General features: G+C 34.8%; 5 protein-coding genes and 1 long non-coding RNA gene across 6 annotated transcripts; all 6 read left to right on the top strand.

The window, feature by feature from the left end:
- Positions 1-1,144: 1,144 nt before the first annotated feature.
- Positions 1,145-4,252, top strand: LOC130999378 (uncharacterized). The gene is made up of 8 exons (XM_057924909.1): positions 1,145-1,266; positions 2,452-2,512; positions 2,818-3,146; positions 3,249-3,313; positions 3,451-3,591; positions 3,714-3,791; positions 3,907-3,978; positions 4,067-4,252. Exons 4-8 carry the CDS (start codon positions 3,280-3,282, stop codon positions 4,219-4,221), a joined length of 480 nt encoding a protein of 159 aa, XP_057780892.1. The 5' UTR covers positions 1,145-1,266; positions 2,452-2,512; positions 2,818-3,146; positions 3,249-3,279; the 3' UTR covers positions 4,222-4,252.
- Positions 4,253-4,486: 234 nt separating this feature from the next.
- On the top strand, positions 4,487-9,117 carry LOC130998777 (uncharacterized). Its single transcript, XM_057924183.1, has 2 exons — positions 4,487-5,434; positions 5,789-9,117. Exons 1-2 carry the CDS (start codon positions 4,507-4,509, stop codon positions 9,115-9,117), a joined length of 4,257 nt encoding a protein of 1,418 aa, XP_057780166.1. The 5' UTR covers positions 4,487-4,506.
- A 294-nt stretch (positions 9,118-9,411) lies between these two features.
- Positions 9,412-10,053, top strand: LOC130999380 (replication factor A protein 1-like). Its single transcript, XM_057924911.1, has 2 exons — positions 9,412-9,542; positions 9,638-10,053. The coding sequence occupies exons 1-2, from the start codon at positions 9,417-9,419 to the stop codon at positions 9,914-9,916; spliced, it is 405 nt and encodes a 134-aa protein (XP_057780894.1). The 5' UTR covers positions 9,412-9,416; the 3' UTR covers positions 9,917-10,053.
- On the top strand, positions 10,033-11,790 carry LOC130998778 (uncharacterized). Its single transcript, XM_057924184.1, has 9 exons — positions 10,033-10,043; positions 10,192-10,316; positions 10,402-10,480; positions 10,564-10,693; positions 10,762-10,925; positions 11,007-11,127; positions 11,202-11,388; positions 11,465-11,512; positions 11,645-11,790. Exons 1-9 carry the CDS (start codon positions 10,033-10,035, stop codon positions 11,788-11,790), a joined length of 1,011 nt encoding a protein of 336 aa, XP_057780167.1.
- Positions 11,791-12,558: 768 nt separating this feature from the next.
- LOC130999381 (uncharacterized) lies at positions 12,559-13,821 on the top strand. The gene is made up of 5 exons (XM_057924912.1): positions 12,559-12,662; positions 12,990-13,064; positions 13,141-13,230; positions 13,328-13,411; positions 13,538-13,821. The coding sequence occupies exons 1-5, from the start codon at positions 12,599-12,601 to the stop codon at positions 13,609-13,611; spliced, it is 387 nt and encodes a 128-aa protein (XP_057780895.1). The 5' UTR covers positions 12,559-12,598; the 3' UTR covers positions 13,612-13,821.
- A 3,885-nt stretch (positions 13,822-17,706) lies between these two features.
- LOC130999397 (uncharacterized) lies at positions 17,707-18,007 on the top strand. Its single transcript, XR_009093493.1, has 2 exons — positions 17,707-17,776; positions 17,865-18,007. It is a non-coding gene; the product is annotated as an uncharacterized LOC130999397 (long non-coding RNA).
- The last annotated feature ends 1,709 nt before the right edge of the window (positions 18,008-19,716 follow it).

Here is a 19,716-nt window from a genome sequence, read left to right on the forward strand (position 1 = left end):
GTGGTTAATTTAAGGCAATTAACCCATTAAAATATCAATCGACTTTGGTTCCACAAAAAATAAAATTATTTAGAAATTAGTTTTATTTTTAACATTGAACAGATGATGAGCCATCCTCGCCTTTCAACTGTATTCGACAAGGAACAGATTGAATCAAACCAAACTGAGACCTCGTGCAAACGTTTATGTTTTAATTTGAGCCAAACTCAGAAATTAATTATGAAAGCGTGTTTCTCTCCCCAAACACGATTACTCCTTGAACGGCTGAGATTTGATCGACAACATCCAACGGCTCACCATGTATCGAAATAAGCAGATCTACTTTACCTTTCTTCCAATTCCTCAAAAGTCGTTTTTCACCTTTCTTCTCTCAAAATCCTATCCCTCATTCTTCCCCAATTCTTCAGCTTCCAATTTCAACTACAAAACTATCCCAATAATGAGGTCGAACCACGCCTCCATGTTACTGGGTAGAATTTTGTCGAATTCTTCATCTAAATTCTCCACTTTTGCCATCGCTTCTCCACATTATCAAAATAGAAACAAGTGATGGAAGAGAGAGAGAGAGATGTTATTGCTGAGCTCTATCTGTGTATTAATTGTTTTTCAGTTGTCAATAGTTTTTAACTGCCTCCTGTTTGGGAAGTAAGAAAGCAAGGCAGAAAGCATTGCATCACAGATTCAAGAAAGAACCTTTGGAGGGTCGAAGGGAAAAAATTCAAGACAATCAAAGTTTGTTTCTTTTGGAAGAACGAGACAATCATTAGATATACCGATTGCCCTTAAATATATAGGATAAGAAGAAAAGTAAATTAATCAAATTATGTTGCTAAATGAGACTAGTTATCAAAATTCTCATATCAGAAAATTTGATGAGAATTTCATTATTCAATGAACGAACTGAGTTTAAGCTTTAATTTCACATGCATAAAAAAATTGGAGCTAAGTTCAACCACAAATATATATATATTTAACAATCTTAATAAGAGAGAACTTGGCTACTGTTGATAGGAATAGTATACTGTAGAAAAAATAGTGCCCCATGGTATTTTGGTAATTTTTTTTTCATTCGTGGGTTTTTTTGCAAAAACATCAAACAAATATCTGATTTTTCTTTATCTCCTCTGCTCATTTTCCTTTTTCACTTTTTACTCTCTATATGTTTACAGTTTCTCGCAAGAAAAAGAGAGAGATTTCTGAAAAATCTGATCTTAATCCAACAAAAGATCACACAAGACAAATCCATTATACCAACAAAACAAGGAGGTGAGTTCGATTTCTGCACCCTGCTTTTTATCATTAATTTTTTAAATAACCCTAGAATTTTTACAAAAAACAGAGCTCACCATAACAAAATCGAATTAGAGTCTTGTGCCTGGGTTTGTTGCTTTGTTGTTTGCTTTGAGAGTACCGATCGGGAACAGAGAGTCTTGGCTGAGTTTTAGCTGATTTGTGGATTAGTTTCTTGTGTCGTTGTTCTCTGTTTTGAGAGTATTGGCCGGTGTCGGCGAGTCTTGTGGCTTTGTTGTTTGCTTTGAGAGTACCGATCGGGAACAGAGAGTCTTGGCTGAGTTTTAGCTGATTTGTGGATCAGTTTCTTGTGTCGTTGTTCTCTGTTTTGAGAGTATTGGCCGGTGTCGGCGTCGGCACCGGCATCAGCTTTAGCTGAGTTCTGGCAGTTTCTTGTGTCGTTGTCTGCGTTCAGAGTACTGGCCGGCGTCGGCATCGGCATCAGCAGCGGCTATCTTAGCTGTTCATAGTCGGGCCAAGGTGAGAGGAGTGGGTCGACGATGGGGAAGACAATGAGGTCTACGAGAGAACAAGCTATTTTCTGGTTATTCATTGGAAATTAAGAAAAAAGGGGAAAAAGAAGAAGAGGGCTTTGGGGTTGAGATATACTCTTTATTGCAAATGTGAAGTAAAGAGAGAGATGAAGGTGTGAGAGAGAGTAGAGAGACCGAAAGAGTTACAGGGTATAGAGAGGAAATTGTGGGTGCAAGTATGCATAAGAGAGAACGCATATGGAGTATATTAATTGTGTGGATTTTGACTAGGGCTCTATTTTAAATTGATAATAATAATGTATGGTTGGGCTTGCTCATGAGTGCACGTGATGGTCATGAAATATGATTGGAGGAATGGGCCTAGAGTTTTAATTTAAACTTATTTTAATTGATTAATTGAATATAACTGATTTAATAATGTATGGTTGGACAAGCTTCAATGCATTTTTCTTTCAAATTAATTTGAATGTGGATTTATTTTTGTTGTGTCTTATTTGAAAATTACAATTTAAATACAGTAAATAAGTAGGATTTTGATGAAACTTTTACATTCTTATTTTTTCATGGGGACTAATTTTTATATAGAATAGTATTAATATGATTTCCTTTTTTTTTCTATGTGTAATTTGAATATTCATTCTAATTTTTTTATCTAAATTATTATCAGACACATGCTCGTTTATTGACATTCACTTCTTCAAGAGTAGTGAGTATTCTCTGACACTTGAGTAAGTCTCCACAACATGGATTTTCTCTCTTATGTCTTCAAATCCCAATAAATTAAAATGTATTAGTTTTTAGGCTCAATGTTAAAAAGTATAAACAACTTGAGCTTGCCTATGAAACATCATTTTTTTCAACACACCCACATATTATGTACTAATGCACCATCATAAATATAGAACTATAGTTCTTGAGAATTAAATGTATAAAACTATAGTTGATTCATCATCAACACACCCACTTATGATCTCCAACATTTTTTTTACTCTCTAATTTTGTGTTTTTTCTCCCTTTTTGTTTCTACTCCAAGAAAGCTATTCCACCTCTCCAAATTCAACGGTGCGCTTTGTTTTGTTCCATTATTTTTTTTGTGTTGTGATCTTTTTAAAAGTCATATCGCAATGTTTCTGTTGTGGTTATTGGTTTGAAGTTTAGAGAATGGGGTTCATTATTCTAGGACTAGGAGCAGATTGTGTTATTGCTTTTAGCCTCTAGGGTTTTTAAGGATTTGTTACTTTTTGCTATACGGGATTATTATTTTCGATTTCTGGTTTTCGACGGGTCCCCTCGGGGTCCACTCGTGTTTGCTCCCATCAAATTTCTGTGCTGGAACACTTCCATCCATTTATTGCAGCTTCGGTGAGTCGCTGCCCTACTTTGATTTCATAATAGTATTTTTGAGTTTCATTTTCTTTTCAGATTTTATATCACCAGCTAAATAACTGGCTTCTCATGTGTCAGGACATTGACCGCATTTTTCAGATATTTTATTATGGCAAAAAGAAGACGTGTGCTTTCAACGGAAGGTTACTTACTATTGATTCTATGTCTCTATGTGTGTGTGTGTGTTTTTTTTTTTTTTTGTAATTCATTTGTATTACTTTCCAATTCTTTGTTGCTTTTATTTGTTTTGAAACAAATTTAATATTATGTTTGTGTTCAGATGGCTCAGACGGCCCTGTGATAGCTTCAAGACGTTTATTTTTTAGTTTACCTCCTCCGTCTGTAACTGATATGGCTATGCCAATTATCTTTGACCCTGAGTGTTCGCATGCTCCAGCTACTGAGTCGAGAAGTTTGCGAGGTGCAGAATATTTGTTGGATTGTGTCTAGATTTTGCACAATTTAATTTGACATTATGTGGCCCTGCTTAGCAAGTGATGTTGCTATTACTTTTTTTTATTGACTATGGTTCATAATTTTCAGATGAGACTTCACAAAAAAGAAAGAGGCGTGTTCTCGCTGTTGACACTGATCGGAGTGTTCCACTCTCGCAAGTGACAGGTTTATGATTTCTCTTGTATTTGTTTGAAATTTCTTTAGAGCTTTTAAGAATTTAGCATATATTTGAAAAATTGATGTGTTTTGTATTAACAATCGTTTTGTTTTCATTTGCTAGGCTCTTCTTCTAAAAGTGGTCAAGTTTTCTTTGGCCCAACAAATGCGATCCCTTGTTCCATATTGTCAAATGGTATTGTTATAATTAATTTTATTTAGTGTTATTGTTTATTTACTTATCTTGACTTTGTAACTACTCTTGCATTTTGATGGTTCCGCAGGCTGCTTGCGCCGATTGGGTTCCGATGTGACGCAACGGCCTTTGTCTAATAATGTTAATGTTTCACGGTCTAAATGTTTATCTAAAGCTTCTTGTGGACAAAGGCGCTCAAAACGTATGTGTTTATGTCTGTTGATTACCTTATTAAATTATTAACAGTCGCACCTTTGTTTATAATGAATATTAATGGTACATATTGGATGATGTAAAATTTTTCCATATTGCTTGTCTGTAAATTAATGTGCCTTTTGCTCAAAATGGATGGTCAGATTTTTCAAGGAGAATGCTAAAATTATTCTCAATCAAAGGCTTTCATTCTTTTTTATGTTTCTTCTTGTTTATTTAATTTGTTTATTATAATTTTGATATGCATATTGCTCACTTTTGATTTTTTTTTTCATTATTGCATAATTAGGCCGTACATCAACTTCACGCTCGGCTATGCAAAAAGATATTGAGATGTTCAGAAGATTAATTGAAATACCCAATAAGGCTTATGAACTACCACATAAAGACCCTTGTCAGCATTGTAAAGCTATTCGATTCGCTAATGAACCTCCCGCCTTCTGTTGCGCATCAGGTAAAATAAAGATGCAGTTGCCCAAAATGCCAGATGAGTTATGGAACCTCTATGTAAATGATATGACAACTTTGGGGGTCGAGTTCCGTCGGCGTTGCAGGACATATAATAATTCTTTGGCATTCACATCTATTAAGATGACTTATGATGAAGCTTTGGCTAAAGCTAACAAAGGGGTTTACACCTTCAAAGTGCAGGGTATTGTTCGACATTATATCCATGAACTAACACCCAAGGATGGTGTGCCGAGGCATTTGCAGTTATATTTCTATGGCACTGAGAGAGAGTTGGATAATCGTGTATCTCAATCTGAAGGATTAGACCGTGTTATAGTTTCATTGTTGGTGAACATCTTGACTAATAATCCATACCATAATTTCTTCACCAATTTGCAAAACAAGGATGACCTGGATAGTTATGCTATAGTGTTGCGTGCCAATCCTAAACTTGACCAACGTGTTTATAATCTTCCAGTAGTTGACCATGTTGCTGCAGTTTGGAACGAGGGTGTGGGAACATCTATGGAACAACCTCGTGATATTAGGGTCAACCTAAGATCAGGTGGTGTTCGCTATGTGCACTATTACTATGGATGCTATGATCCTCTCCAGTACTGTCTAATCTTTCCGTATGGCGAGCCAGGTTGGTATGCTGGAATACCCAAAACTATTGACAACGTTGATTTGAATTTGGACCAAACTGAACAAAATACTGAAGATCATGAAAATAATATTGTTGATCCGCATAGGCACGAAGAAGCTGACACCCTACTTGTTGCCGAACAAAATAGTACGTGTTTAATCATTTTGATGTATGTTCATTTGTTAGGTCTTCTGCAATGTCGTTTATGTTTCTCTACTACTATATTTTTCATATTATTTTTTGCATTCTATGATGTGTTGCATTGATTTCATTATTAACTTAGTATTATGTCTTTGTGCTTATATTAATATACTAGAAAATTTTGTTGCTTATATGGGAGTTATTTAGGCTGACTTTTTTTTATAGAACAATAGTTTTTTTTTGTTGTTCATGAAAAAGGGTTGGTGCGTGAATCAATTAATAGGAATATTTATTGATAATTTTGTGTTTTATATTGTTTGTTCTACTTTTTGATAAGGACTTATCTATCATTCCATGCAGATTTGTTGAGGAATTTCAAAACTCCTTCATGTGTTGCTATGAGAGAATATTATTGCTATCTGTTTCAAATACGCACCGACGATATAACAAATATCCTTAGAACTGGTAGAGTAATTCAACAGTTTCAGATTGATACTTATGTTAAGATCGAGACACAAAGACTAGATTTTTTTCGTCATAATCAGTCAAAGTTTGAAATGAGGGCTGAATCGTATCAAGGGATAGTTGAGAGTATAACATCTAATGGTGTTATTAGTGCAAAATCTGTTGGTAAGCGTGTTCTTCTTCCTAAGACCTTTACAGGTGGCCCGCGTGATCTACGTTGTCGTTACATGAATGCGCTGGCACTTGTCGCGAAATTTGGACGCCCAGATATTTTTCTCACAATGACTTGTAATCCAAAGTGGGTGGAAATTCAAAGTGAATTATTTCCTGTTGAGAAGAGTCATAATAGAGCTGATTTGTATGCAAGAGTTTTCAGGGCAAAAAATGAGGAACTAAAAAAGGAAATTGTAAAAGACTCTTTGTTTGGGGTAGTTGCAGCTTATTTTTATGTGATTGAATTTCAGAAAAGAGGCCTTCCACATGTTCATTGGTTGATAATATTACAACCACGATATAAGGTGACTTCAACTGAGGCTTATGATCGATTTGTATCTGCTGAGATTCCAGATCTTGACCTGACTCCACATCTACATTCTTGTGTTATTAATCATATGATGCATGGGCCATGTGGTGAACTCAACCCAAAGAATGCATGCATGATAGGGGAAAAATGCAAAAGTTATTATCCTAAAGAGTTTAAGTTAAACACTGAACATCGGTTGGACTCATACCCTGACTACAGGCGTAGAGATGATGGAAAAAAGGTTTTGGTGCGTGGCAAGTGGTTGGATAACAGATGGGTGGTCCCTTATAATGCTTATTTGTTGGCAAAGTTTGATTGCCATATTAATGTCCAAGTTTGTACGGATGTTAGATCAGTGAAGTATCTTTACAAATATGTTTGTAAGGGTAATGATCAAATAGCATACAATATTGTTGATGTTGAATCTACAGAGCCAATAGATGAGATTTCTGATTTTCAAAAGTCACGGTGGCTTTGTGCTCCGGAAGCTATGTGGCGAATTTATGGATTTGATATTTTTGATATGTATCCATCAGTTTTGCAATTACACGTGCATTTGTCGGGGTATCAACAGGTTTTCTTCGCGGCCAACCAATCTCTTCCGAAAATTGTAGATTCTGATCGTGCTAACAGGACACAACTTACAGAGTTTTTTGAGATGAATAAATTTGTTGAAGTTGCAGCACTAAATTTATTGTATCGGGAATTTGTTGAACATTTTGTATGGAGCTTACAAACTAGGAGGTGGACACCACGCTCTAGGTTAGGAACAATTGGTAGACTTGTCTCTGTCAATATTACAGAAGTGGAGCGTTTTTATCTAAGGCTTTTGCTGAATCATGTTAGGGCTCCAACATCTTTTGAAGATTTGAAAACATCAAATGGAGTATTGTTTTTGTCTTTTCGGGAGGCAGCTCTTGATAGAGGCTTGTTGGATTCTGACAACGATGTTAGGCATGCGATTCACGAAGCTGCAACTTATCAAATGCCGTCTGCTCTGCGAAAATTATTTGCGATTATACTTGTTTTTAATTCCCCTTCTGATCCCAAAAATCTGTGGATTGAATTTAGAGATGCTTTATCTGCTGATATAATGCGGGATTATCTATTAGACCATGTAGAGGGTTATCGGTTATCTCTACGATCCATTGATTCTTTTTTGCAAATGATGGGTCATGGGATCGATGAGTACTCTGTGGTCGATTATATAGTTGGGTTGACTCGTGAAGAGATAAATAGTCGTGAATTTGCAGCTGAAATTAATATGCCAGTTGCAGAATCTGATTTAGCTTCGGTGGGTCATTTTAATGAAAGACAACGCTTTGCTTATCTTGAGATAATGTCCAGTCTTGCTTCACCAATTGGCTCAGGCTTTTTCATTGATGGTCCTGGTGGCACTGGAAAGACATTTTTATATAAGGCAATCTTGGCCACTGTGCGTTCAACCGGTGACATTGCACTTGCAGTTGCTTCATCTGGTGTTGCAGCTTCTTTGTTACCAAATGGTCGAACAGCTCATTCTAGATTTAAAATTCCGTTAAATTTAGATGAATCTATGTCATGCTCGATAAGCAAGAATACTGCGCCTGCAAAGTTAATAATTGCAGCCAAGCTAATATTATGGGATGAGGCATCGATGGCAAATCGAAAGGCAGTTGAAGCTTTAAATTTATTGTTGCAAGATTTGATGGAAAACCAGTTATTGTTTGGTGGGAAAACAGTTGTTCTTGGTGGAGATTTCAGGCAAACTATACCGATTGTTCGAAGGGGTTCTCGTGAAGAGATAGTGGATGCTTGTTTGGTATTTTCATCCATATGGCTTCTTATTCGAAAAATTCATTTGACACAGAATATGCGGGCAATGGAGGATCCTGTTTTTACAGATTTGTTATTGAGGGTTGGTGAAGGCATAGAGCCAAATGTTCATGACGATTATATTAATCTTCCTGATGATATGTGCCTTTCTTACCATGGTTCAGATTCGCCTCTTGACACACTGGTCAATGAAATATTTCCATCATTTGATGCATATTCTAGCGGTTCTTCGAGCCTTATAAATACCGCTATTTTAACTCCTAAAAATGAATGTATGGGGGAAATTAACGAATCATTGATTGGAAAATTCCCAGGCAACATGGTTGAATATGTTAGCACGGATTATGCAAATGATCCAAGTCAGCAACAATACTATCAAGATTATATGAATGCAATTAGTGTTGGTTCATTGCCACCACATGTTCTTAAATTAAAGGTTAATTGTCCTGTTATGTTACTTCGCAACTTAAATCCATTGGAGGGGTTGTGTAATGGAACACGTTTAATTGTGCGTGATCTTGGTAGGCACGTGATTGGAGCAGTCATTGCTGTGGGGACCCATTCTGGTGAATATGTTTTAATTCCAAGGATTCCATTGGAGTTGGATGATACACACATATGTCCAATTACTTTTAAGAGGCTGCAGTTTCCGCTAAGATTGTGTTTTGCTATCAGCATCAACAAATCTCAAGGCCAAACATTGGATCGTGTTGGTGTTTATTTGCCTCATCCTGTTTTTTCACATGGACAGCTATATGTTGCTTTATCAAGGGTCAGAACATCAAGTTCAATAAAATTCCTGATTCGACCGCCAGTTGCTGATATGGATTCAACATGTGAAACAAGAAATGTTGTGTACACTGAAATTTTGCAAGCGGCGACATGATGATAAGTTTGGGTACTTTGTAGAAGGCATGTATTTATAGGGGTGTACTCTTTTTTGGGGTAGTCTTAGTTTGAAATAGAGTATAGGATAGAATTAGTGAAACATTTAGGATCTTATAATATTGAATTCCAATTAGTTAAGATTACTATTTTGCTTGAATTTGTACTATAAAAAATATATATTTGAATCTGTTTATTTGATCTAACTGTTATTGTTTGTTTTGTAATTAAAATGCTTTTGTTACTTACTCCCATGATCCAATTAGGTTGTCAAAAGAGATGGAAGAGCGTTTGATCCCAATGAATGAGATTCTCCCAGGAATGAAGGAATGGAAATGCAAGGTGAGAGTGATCAAGAAGTTAGGAGCTAAGCAAGCTAACAATAATCCTAATAAATTTCAGAAACTAATCTTGGGTGATGGCTTGGTAAGTTAATGAGTATCACTTACATTTAAGTTGTTGTAGTGAGTTTTTCTTACCTATAAAAAGTGGCATATATTAATTTTTTTTGTTCTTTTTAGGGCCACACTCTTGATGCTGTGATATTCCATGATAATATAGATAGGTTCAAACATGTGCTTCAAGAGGGTAATGTTTACATGGTGAAAGGAGCTTATGTTTCTGATCCAAAGCAATACAGGAATCCAATTGTGACATGTAATTACCAATGGACGTTCAGAAAAGATACTTCGGTGAAGGAAGAACCAAATGATTCTATACCTGCTGGGGGACTAAGTTTTAGAACAACTCCAAGTTGCGAGTTCCACAAATTCCTCTCAACAAAGACATTGATCAGTTAAGCTAAGCAACTTAGTTATTGAAGATTTGTGAATGATATTTCTATATTTATTTTAGCAATGTTAATTAATCATTTTCTTCTCTTACTTAGATACTGCTTGTGTCATTATTGCTACCAATGAACCTCGGGTAGTCACAGTCAAAGGACAGGGTAAAGTCATTCGTGAGTATGCTGCTATAGATACAGAGTATGTTAGATACACGATGAGTTTATATTTTTGTATTTCTTTACATATGTTTAGTTTAGTTTAAAGTAACATATTACATGGAAATGTAGGTTGGAATCGTTTGTGGTGACATTTTGGGAAGATTCTGTATCCGATGAGATCTATGCTAAATTGGAACCTATTTCGAATAGGATACCATTGTTGTTGTTGAATTTTTCAGTCGTGCCATATTACGGTATGCATGATTTTACTTGGTGAGATAAATTATACATACATAAATTGTTAGGCACAACCGATGATGGTTTGTTTTTAATGTTCAGGATTGAGTCTGACCACCAATGCTCAGTCAATTGTCTTGGATGGCTTTGAGAATGAAATGCTAATTGAACTAGAGAGATGGTATTGTATAATTTGTATAACAATTAAGAACCTTATCATGTGGATATTTTTGTTCTTAACTTGCTTATAATTATCATAAACAGGAAGCAAGAGAATGAAGAGGCCATTAACATCTTAATACAAACTGGTGGTTTTTTTGAAAAGAAAGTGTTGCGCTCACCCAAGCAACCTTTGCAGATTACTAAAGTGGAACAAATGTTGCAGAATCAAGAGGTGACTTACTTTATATTGTACTTGCACAAGTAACATGAATTTAACATTTTTTTTAATTTCTTTTCCAGAATACATATTTTAATGTAAAAGTTAAAGCAAGATTGGAAAATGAATACCAAGACTACTTTTACATTGGTTGTCCAATATGTTCCACAAAGACAGTTGCATCATATGGTACAGAGTTCATGTGTTACTCAACTCCATGCAAGAACATGAGAATAGCAAATCGAAGGTGCTATTCTATTAATATCTCTTTTCTTAATTTATATAGATTTGTACAAGTGTGTATATTGAACACTTGATTTTACAATAGCTTCAGATTTAGTCTCATGGTCTTTGATGCGTCTGGACAAGTGGAAGTCACTTTTTTGGGGAAAGAAGCTCAAAAACTTCTTGGCCTAGATCCTTCCGAGTTTTATAAAAAACAAAATCAGGTGAGTATTCTACTATACAATGATCGATTGTTATCACATTTACAAAAATGAATAATACCCTTTTAAAATTATAGGGACCCATAACGCAGGTGGATTTTCTTAGACAACGCCTATGCAATATTGTCTTACTCTTAAAGTTAAAAAGTCGAATATTTAAAGATGTTTGTACTTTCACTGCGGATGCTATTGAGATTTTACAAGATGATGGTGCAATACCATCTGAGAAAAGTAGCATTGAACCTGAAGCTCATCTGGAGCAAGGTTTGTATAATTTTTTTCTTCTATTCTATGTATTATTAAATTAAGATGATAATAATTTAAGTATTTTATTCTCCAGGGCTGCTAAAAAGTGCGACGAGACAATTGGTTTTTCCCGAGTCATTAGGTGAAATATTTCCAACTAATTTTGTGATAGCAACCAATTAATATTTGTTGTAATTAAATTTAAACATTTTAGTTAAATTAAGTTAAAATTTATTGTGATTTTTTGTAATGATGATTGTTGTAATTAATATAGATAATGATGAAGACATTCTAGCAAAGGATGCTGCCAAAGCTAAAGGCAAGGGGAAAATGTCCCAAGAAAGCCATGTTGAATATATCAAAGGTGAAAATGATTATGATATGCTATTCTTGCTTGATAATAATTATAATTTTGGTTAAAATGATTATGATATGATATTCTTTCTTGAAAAGATAATAATTATAATTTTGCAACAACAGACACAATTGGAAGCTCATTTGAAGATAGTCTTTCTTCTGATGATGATAAACCAATATCAATATCACATCCATTGTTATAAATAGATACGTGATATTAATTGCAAATTCATTTAATATAACTATATTGCTTCTCCATCACAGAAATCTTCAGAGGTAAAAAGAAAATTCGCTCTATTGTTCTATCCGATGATTCAAGAAATGATAGTCTGAATTGCGTAGTGGAATCGGCTGAAAGAGGTGTGTCACCAAAATTTAGAAATTTATCTTCAAAGAATCTTGGTTCGACGTGTATTTGATTTTTTACATATATAATAACAAAAGTGTATGTGATGAAAAAATGCACAATAAGAAATTTTCTAGATTTAATTTTCATATTTTATTCATCTAAGAAATCGGGTTCAATTCATATACTATGTCAGGTAACATTGGAAAAATCAAAAGAAGATTTGTTAGCAAAAGAAAAAAAGTCGTGCACTTCGATCTTTCTGATGAAGATTCAGGTATCCAATTATTATTAAAAGATTAAGTGCATTTTGCTAAAGATTTTCATGATATGTTTTCCACCAGAAAATGATAATCATGGCTTAGTGAAAATGAGGATTCTTCTTATCACTTTGAACAGATGTTGGTGAAACCTTTTATATTCTTTTCCATGAGTAGTGAGTGTTTTACTTTTTATTGCAATAGAGAAATTGTATAACTAATATAAGAATAATGATTGATCTAACAATATTATATTGGTTTTGTAATGTTAGAGGATGTTGATACACCTGAGAACTTTGATGATGCACATTTGGATATGCCTCTATCAGGTAATAGTTAGAATTTATATCCAGCAAATGATGAAATATTATTGTGTCATTGTTAGAAATTTCAAAAATAAAAAAGAAAGTTAAAAACATTAGCATGAGGCCATAAAGTCAGGTGAACATGAAGATCAAAGATCCTTAAACATGTGCATCTAAACATTCTTAAATTGATATCGTCTATGTTTATTCTATTCATGTTTTGAACTACCACTTGTTACTATTGTGTAATTACCATGAAATCTGAACCAATACACATGTGTGACAGTTACTTGCTTAGCTCCAACAACTTATAAAATGTATACAAATATAATTAAGGAACTTTATTTGTAGATGAATTTGTGGCGAGAGCAACCGATGGAAAAATTGTCGAAGATTCTCATATGCAGTCATGTCTACCTTTGGCAGGTAATTATTCAACCAATTAGATAAACTTTTGTTTCTAATATTCTTCGTTGTTAACAATATTAACTCAATCATTTAGGCACACTATACCAAGAGAAACAGGACCTTGTGGAAGAAACATCAAAGAAGACTAAAATAACCCAAGCTAAGGACAAACAAGTAACTAAGGGTACAAAACTGAAATACTAGAGAAAAACTATTGTCATTACATAAACACTTAATCTTTGAAGTGTGTTCTTGTATGATTGATTGTGCAACATTATCAGCAAAGAAGGCGAAGAAAATGAAGTCTAATAGCATATCTGATCCATCCCACCAACTTACTGAAGTGGTTGTCGAGCATAACAAAGGTTAGTATTCTACATGAGACAATGGTGTTAATAGTTGTAAATCAAATCATCAACGATATAGGATATTATGCAAATACATTATGTTTGTCATTAACTAATTTTATTAATATTATCATCAACTTTTAGGCAAAAGAGTTCCACAAACACCAACACTCAAGTCAAGGAGTGGCAGAACAATCAGGCGAAGAATATTGGACTAATGAAGTGAAAGATTTTATGAGACTTTGAAGAAACTTTTGTATGTACTTTGTACAATTATCTAGCTATGACTTTTGGCTCTACTAGCATTTTGAGGTTACCTTTTGTATGTACATTGTATATGCCTCGATGCAGTTTTTGTTTAATGTGATATGTATATATAACGCGTAATGTCTGAAAGGATACTTGAATAGTTTATATATAAATTATGTTGTGTAGATTGTTGCTCCTAGCTATACAAATTAAATACTCCTAACTGTATTACAATTGTGACCTATAAGTCATAGTATAATATGCTAACACTTAAAAATGATTCAACCAGCAGTGTTATTGGTCCCATAATTCACGGAGCAATTATGGAAACACCGCGTCCTACGCGGTGCAGAATTTCTAGTATATATATATAGGGGGCCGCTCCAATGAGACCCTATAATTTTAGTGAGATCTAGGGCACGATCTAATGCGTTTATTTTATCAATCCTATGGCTGATATTGTATCTGGAAGGTCATTTTTTTCGCAGGGTTCGAATCCTAGAGGGAGCAGAATATTTTAAATTTTGTTATTCATCAATATATACTGCATTATTCATCAGTATATACGGCCCTATTCATCAGTATATATGTCTTATTCATTACGAATTTTTTAAATTTTATTTTTCATCAGTATATACATCTTGTTCATTAGATATACGTTTTGTTCATTAGTATTATATATCTTATTCATTGTACTCATGTTACACGAAAAATAGGGGGTCTCACTGGAGCGCACCCCTATATATATATATATATATATATATATATATATATATAGGGGTGGGTTAGAATAAAAACACTTTAAGTGTATAAAATATAAACGTTTCTTAATGTACGAATTTTATGTAGAACATGTATGAATTTATCCAACAGAGTTACGAATTGCGAAAAATAAATTTGTGTTACCTTTGGGATTCGAACTCAGGACCACAAATTCATCCAACAGGGTTATGAATCAACCGTAGATCTTGATGATCTAAGGGCTGAAAATCATTTATATTTTATACACTTAAGGGTGTTTTTATTCTAGCCCTCCCCTTTATATATATATATATATATATATATATATATATATATATGGGGGGCCGCTCCAATGAGACCCCCTAATTTTAGTGAGATCTAGGGCACGATCTGGTGCGTTTATTTTATCAATCCTATGGCTGATATTGTATCTGGAGGGTGATTTTTTTTCACAGGGTTCGAATCCTGGAGGGAGCAGAATATTTTAAATTTTGTTATTCATCAGCATATACTACATTGTTCATCAGTATATACGGCCCTGTTCATCAGTATATATGTCTTATTCATTACGAATTTTTTAAATTTTATTTTTCATCAGTATATACATCTTGTTGATTAGATATACGTTTTGTTCATTAGTATTATATGTCTTATTCATTGTCCTAGTGTTTCACGAAAATTATGGGGTCTCACTGGAGCGCGCCCCTATATATATATATATATATATATATATATATATATAGGAAGAGATTCTAATAAAAACCTTTGTTAAAATGAGAACTAGGAACCTAATCTTGACCTTTTAAATATTAGATCTAATGGTTAGAATTTAGTCAACAAAAGAAGCTGTGCATCTATTATATTTTACTGTGCACTTAAAAAATATGCAATTTATGCAATTGAAACCAACAATGCAAAATACTCAAGTAAATCGAAATTGTGCATCTATGCAATTGAAACTGTGCATCTATGCAATCGAAATTGTGCATCTGTAGTTTAATCTCAGCCCTCTATTTTATTTAAATCAATGACTTTAAATTGGTTCCTAGTTTTCATCTTAAGAGGGGTTTTTATGTTAACCCTACCCTATATATATATATATATATATATATATATATATATATATATATATATATATATATCCTGTGTGTCGATCTATGGAGACCATCAAAAAATTCGAAAAACAAAGACCAAATCCTGTGTGTCGATCTTGGTATATCCAAGGGTGATGATTCATCTGGTGAAGATTTGATATTTTCGTTAATTATCATAGATATATGCAATCAAATCTTTTATTTATGAAATATTAATTTGATGAAGAGTCTGTTACGTGAATAATGCATCCATAGAACCTAGTGTTCGTAGAACATACTAATGTTCGTTGATATGTTCGTAAAAAACAAATGAACATACTAATGTTCGTCGATATGTTCGTAAAAAATTAAATGAACAAACTAATGTTCGTTGATATTTTCGTAGGAAAACAAATGAACATAATAATGTTCGCATATTATATTCATTGACGGATCAGGTCCCAGAACAGGAAGTTTTAGAATTTACGGGATTTATTCAACGTGATCCCAGATTTCAGTGGATTTAATCAACCAATATTTAATTAATTACATGAAAAATCAAATCAGAAAATTATATGCACCGTTAGATTAAGCAAGATCGACGCACAGGATTTGGTCTTTGTTCTCTATGTAGGGAAGTGGTCTACATAGAAGCTAACTATATATATATATATATATATATATATATAGGGAGAGGTTCAAGAAAGAACCATAAATAAAAGAAGACCAGAGAACCATTTTCAGCCATTCGATCATCAAGATCTACGGTGGATGCATCATCTTGTTGGATGAATGCAGATCCTGGGTTCGAATCCTGAAGGGAGCATTTTTATTTTTATTTTTTTAGTGCATTAATTTTAACAGAGAATGCATTAATTTTTAATGTGGATGCATTAGATTTGATGGTTCTCCCGTTCTCACAAATAATGTAGTTCTCTCTAGAACCACACCCTATATATATATATATATATATATGGAAGAGTTCAACGGAGACCACTCCCCTATATACAGAATGAAGACCAAATCAGAGCCATTGATCTCACCAAAATCAATGAATCAGATTCATCTGAATTCTTCAAGTTTAGAAAATCCCATAAATTCCTCATTTTTCAATTTTGGGAACCAACGAACATTATTATGAACTTACGAACATAAGTATGTTTATTTGTATGTTCATTTGTTTTTATACGAACATATCGACGAACATTAGTATGTTCATTTATTTTTTATACGAACACATCGACGAATATTAGTATGTTCGTAAGTTCATAATATTATTCGTTGGTTCCCAGAATTGGAAAATGAGGAATTTACGGGATTTCCTCAACTTAAAGAATTTAGATTAATCTGATTCATTGATTTTGGTGAGATCAATGGCTCTGATTTGGTCTCTATTCTCTATATAGGAAAGTGGTCTCCATTGAAGCTGACCCTATATATATAAGGTTAAGATCAATGAAGAATTTCCTATGTATTAAGAATAAAGAATAAATATATACCCTAAATTACTAGAAATCCTACGGTGAAGATCAAAACAAATTAAAAACTTTTCATCACCCATTTTGTGTTTTCACACGATGGAAGGGTAAAAAGGAGTTTTAATTCCACCTAATCACCTTCATTCAAAATCAAATTCCATCAATTTTGGTAGGGCTGGGAATCGGGTCGGGATCGGGTACCCTACCCGAAAAAATCGGGTACCCGATCCCGAATAAGACCAAAATCCTAAACCCGACCCCGAACCCGAAAAAAATCGGGTACCCTAATACCCGACTCGGGTATTTGGGTACCCTAAATTACCCGATCAAAATTGCATCTTTCAAGTCAAACTGTGAAAATCGGGTATTTCGGGTATTAGGGTACCCGAATTACCCGATTTGAAGCAAATTCAATTTGAAGCAGCCAATTCAGCCTAAAGGTAATTCTAACAAAATCGATGCAGCAAATTTTACCAAGAATATGAGGAAATCGAAATTTTAACAACAGGTTACAGTATATAGGTTAATTTTAACAAATCTTCTCTAACCACATTGACATGGAAATCGAAATCTGTATGAAAAAAAAAAAAAAGAAGATGAAGAAGAAGAAGAAGAAGAAGAAGAAGAAGCTCAACTGTCGTTGGAGCTCGGAGGCGGCACAGCTGCTGTGGGGCGACAAGCTCGGTACCGGAACGACGGCGCGACTGTGCGAGGGTCGCGGTGGGACTGGCGGTTTGAGAACGGCGATGGCCGAGGAGAACGGCGATGCAGGTGGGCCATGTTCGAGCACATGATCGGTGCTCATTGCTGGTTTCTGTATTAGTTTTCCAAATTGTTGAATGGTATGAACTTCTCATATGTTATCAAGTTCATATATTTTGTCAACCGAAAGTTGGATGTGAAGAAGAATATCTGCATTTTCATTTATAGCTCAAGATGCAAACAAGAGTTCACAATGGGTTGCGAACAGCAATCGAATTACTCTTTCAAGTAAGAATCTACACAATATTCAGATTTCTCCAAAATCCTAATCAGCATTGTACCAATATATACACATCATATAATTTGGTCAATCTATTATTTGTGCTATATCGTATGACTGGTGAGACGAATCACCCAATCGACATGGCTTCTTTTACTTGCCAAGTCCCGGACGGACTAAAATGAATCAACAGTTCCTCCTTACTGATGATGTTTTGGCTGTCTTGATTGGGACCTACAACAAAGGTCACTGAAGGCTGTGGAAAGCCGTAGCAGGAAATTGTGCTCGATTTGTCAAGTGGACTGGCTGGATCGCCAGAGACGGGAATGATTTTTGGAGTGGGGGGCGGGCCGGTGGCCCGGCGGGAGTTAGGGCTGGGATTGGGATTTGGGATTGGATTTCAATTCAAAATGGGAACTTGGGAAATGGGAAGGGCCGATGGGAAGCTGCAGCAGCAGCTTAATTAAATTTAGTTTTAGTTTCATATTAAATTTAATTAAATTATTTGAAATATATTAAATAAATTAATTCGGGTATTTCGGGTATACCCGATACCCGATCGGGTATACCCGATACCCGATTTTCTAACACCCTAAATACCCGATCCCGAACTCGAACCCGAACCCGAATTTTTTGGGTATAGGGTACCCGATACCCGATTTTTTCGGGCCGATACCCGATCCCGAACTTCTTAGTCCTAAATTTCGGATTCCAATTTTACTCCAATAATGAAGGATTTATCCACCCCCACTAACACCAATTTTCAATCATTCGTCAAACCCTACCCACTCAACTTTTTCAATCGATTTCAGCCGGCGGCTCCTCAATTATTCTTATTTTTCGTTCGGTTTTCATCAGCGGCTCGTCGCTCGCTCACCATCTTCCTTTCGGTTTTCGCCGACGGCTCGTGAACAGCAGGATGTACGGCCGATGTTGTTGGCGGAGCACGAAAATGGAGTTGATGAGTTCTTTGAGTTTATGACATGGATTACACCTTTTCAATTGTTTTTTTTTTCCTTTTGTTTGTTTTTTACTTTAGTGTTTTTAATTCAAATGGGGACATTCCTTTGTTGTGTCTAATTCTTTGAAAGTTGAAACCTTGACTTTTTGGTTGGGATCTTATTATTTACAGAATTAATATTAATATTGAGCAAATTGGTTTTTGTTATTTTTTCTTTGTAGTTTTGCAGAATTTTTTATTTTTTTAATAGATTGGACGAGATGATCGTATTCAGGCAGTTCACGAAGCTGGAGGTGAAGGTGATCGCCGATATAATGCTCAAGGAGGTCTTCGAGAGGCTTAAAACCAAGGAAATCGAGCTTCGGGAGATTCAGATTTCAGAGATAGGGCGGTCAACGAAGGATATAACCCGAGCTACGGAGTTAGGCCTCTCTGAAGAGCTATCATGAGACTGTTGGAGGATAGCATAGCGGAATGAGTTGGTACTCTTGCAGGTTATGTTGTTTCAAAATGGTGATTCTGTTAGAAAATGGAGGTGATTATATAGTGGTTTGAGTGTGGTGAGTGATTGTAGTGAAGTGGTGTAGAGAATATTGTGAGTGTAGTGTGTGTAGAAGATAGAGATAATGATTTTAGAAAGGAGCTCTTGTCTCCAAAGAACTTAGATAATAGTAGATAGAGTGATGTTTTCGAGATTGTTGAGATTTTTATTTAGATAGTCACAAATGGCTCACAAGAGCTCTATTTATAGGTGTGGGAAGATCTCTCTAGATCCCACTACATTAACTTGTATCTAGAATTCTCTACTAGCATCCACTTAAGGAATTCTCTAGATACTA

This window comes from Salvia miltiorrhiza, chromosome 8 (genome assembly GCF_028751815.1).
Source record: "Salvia miltiorrhiza cultivar Shanhuang (shh) chromosome 8, IMPLAD_Smil_shh, whole genome shotgun sequence".
Lineage (NCBI taxonomy): Eukaryota > Viridiplantae > Streptophyta > Magnoliopsida > Lamiales > Lamiaceae > Salvia > Salvia miltiorrhiza.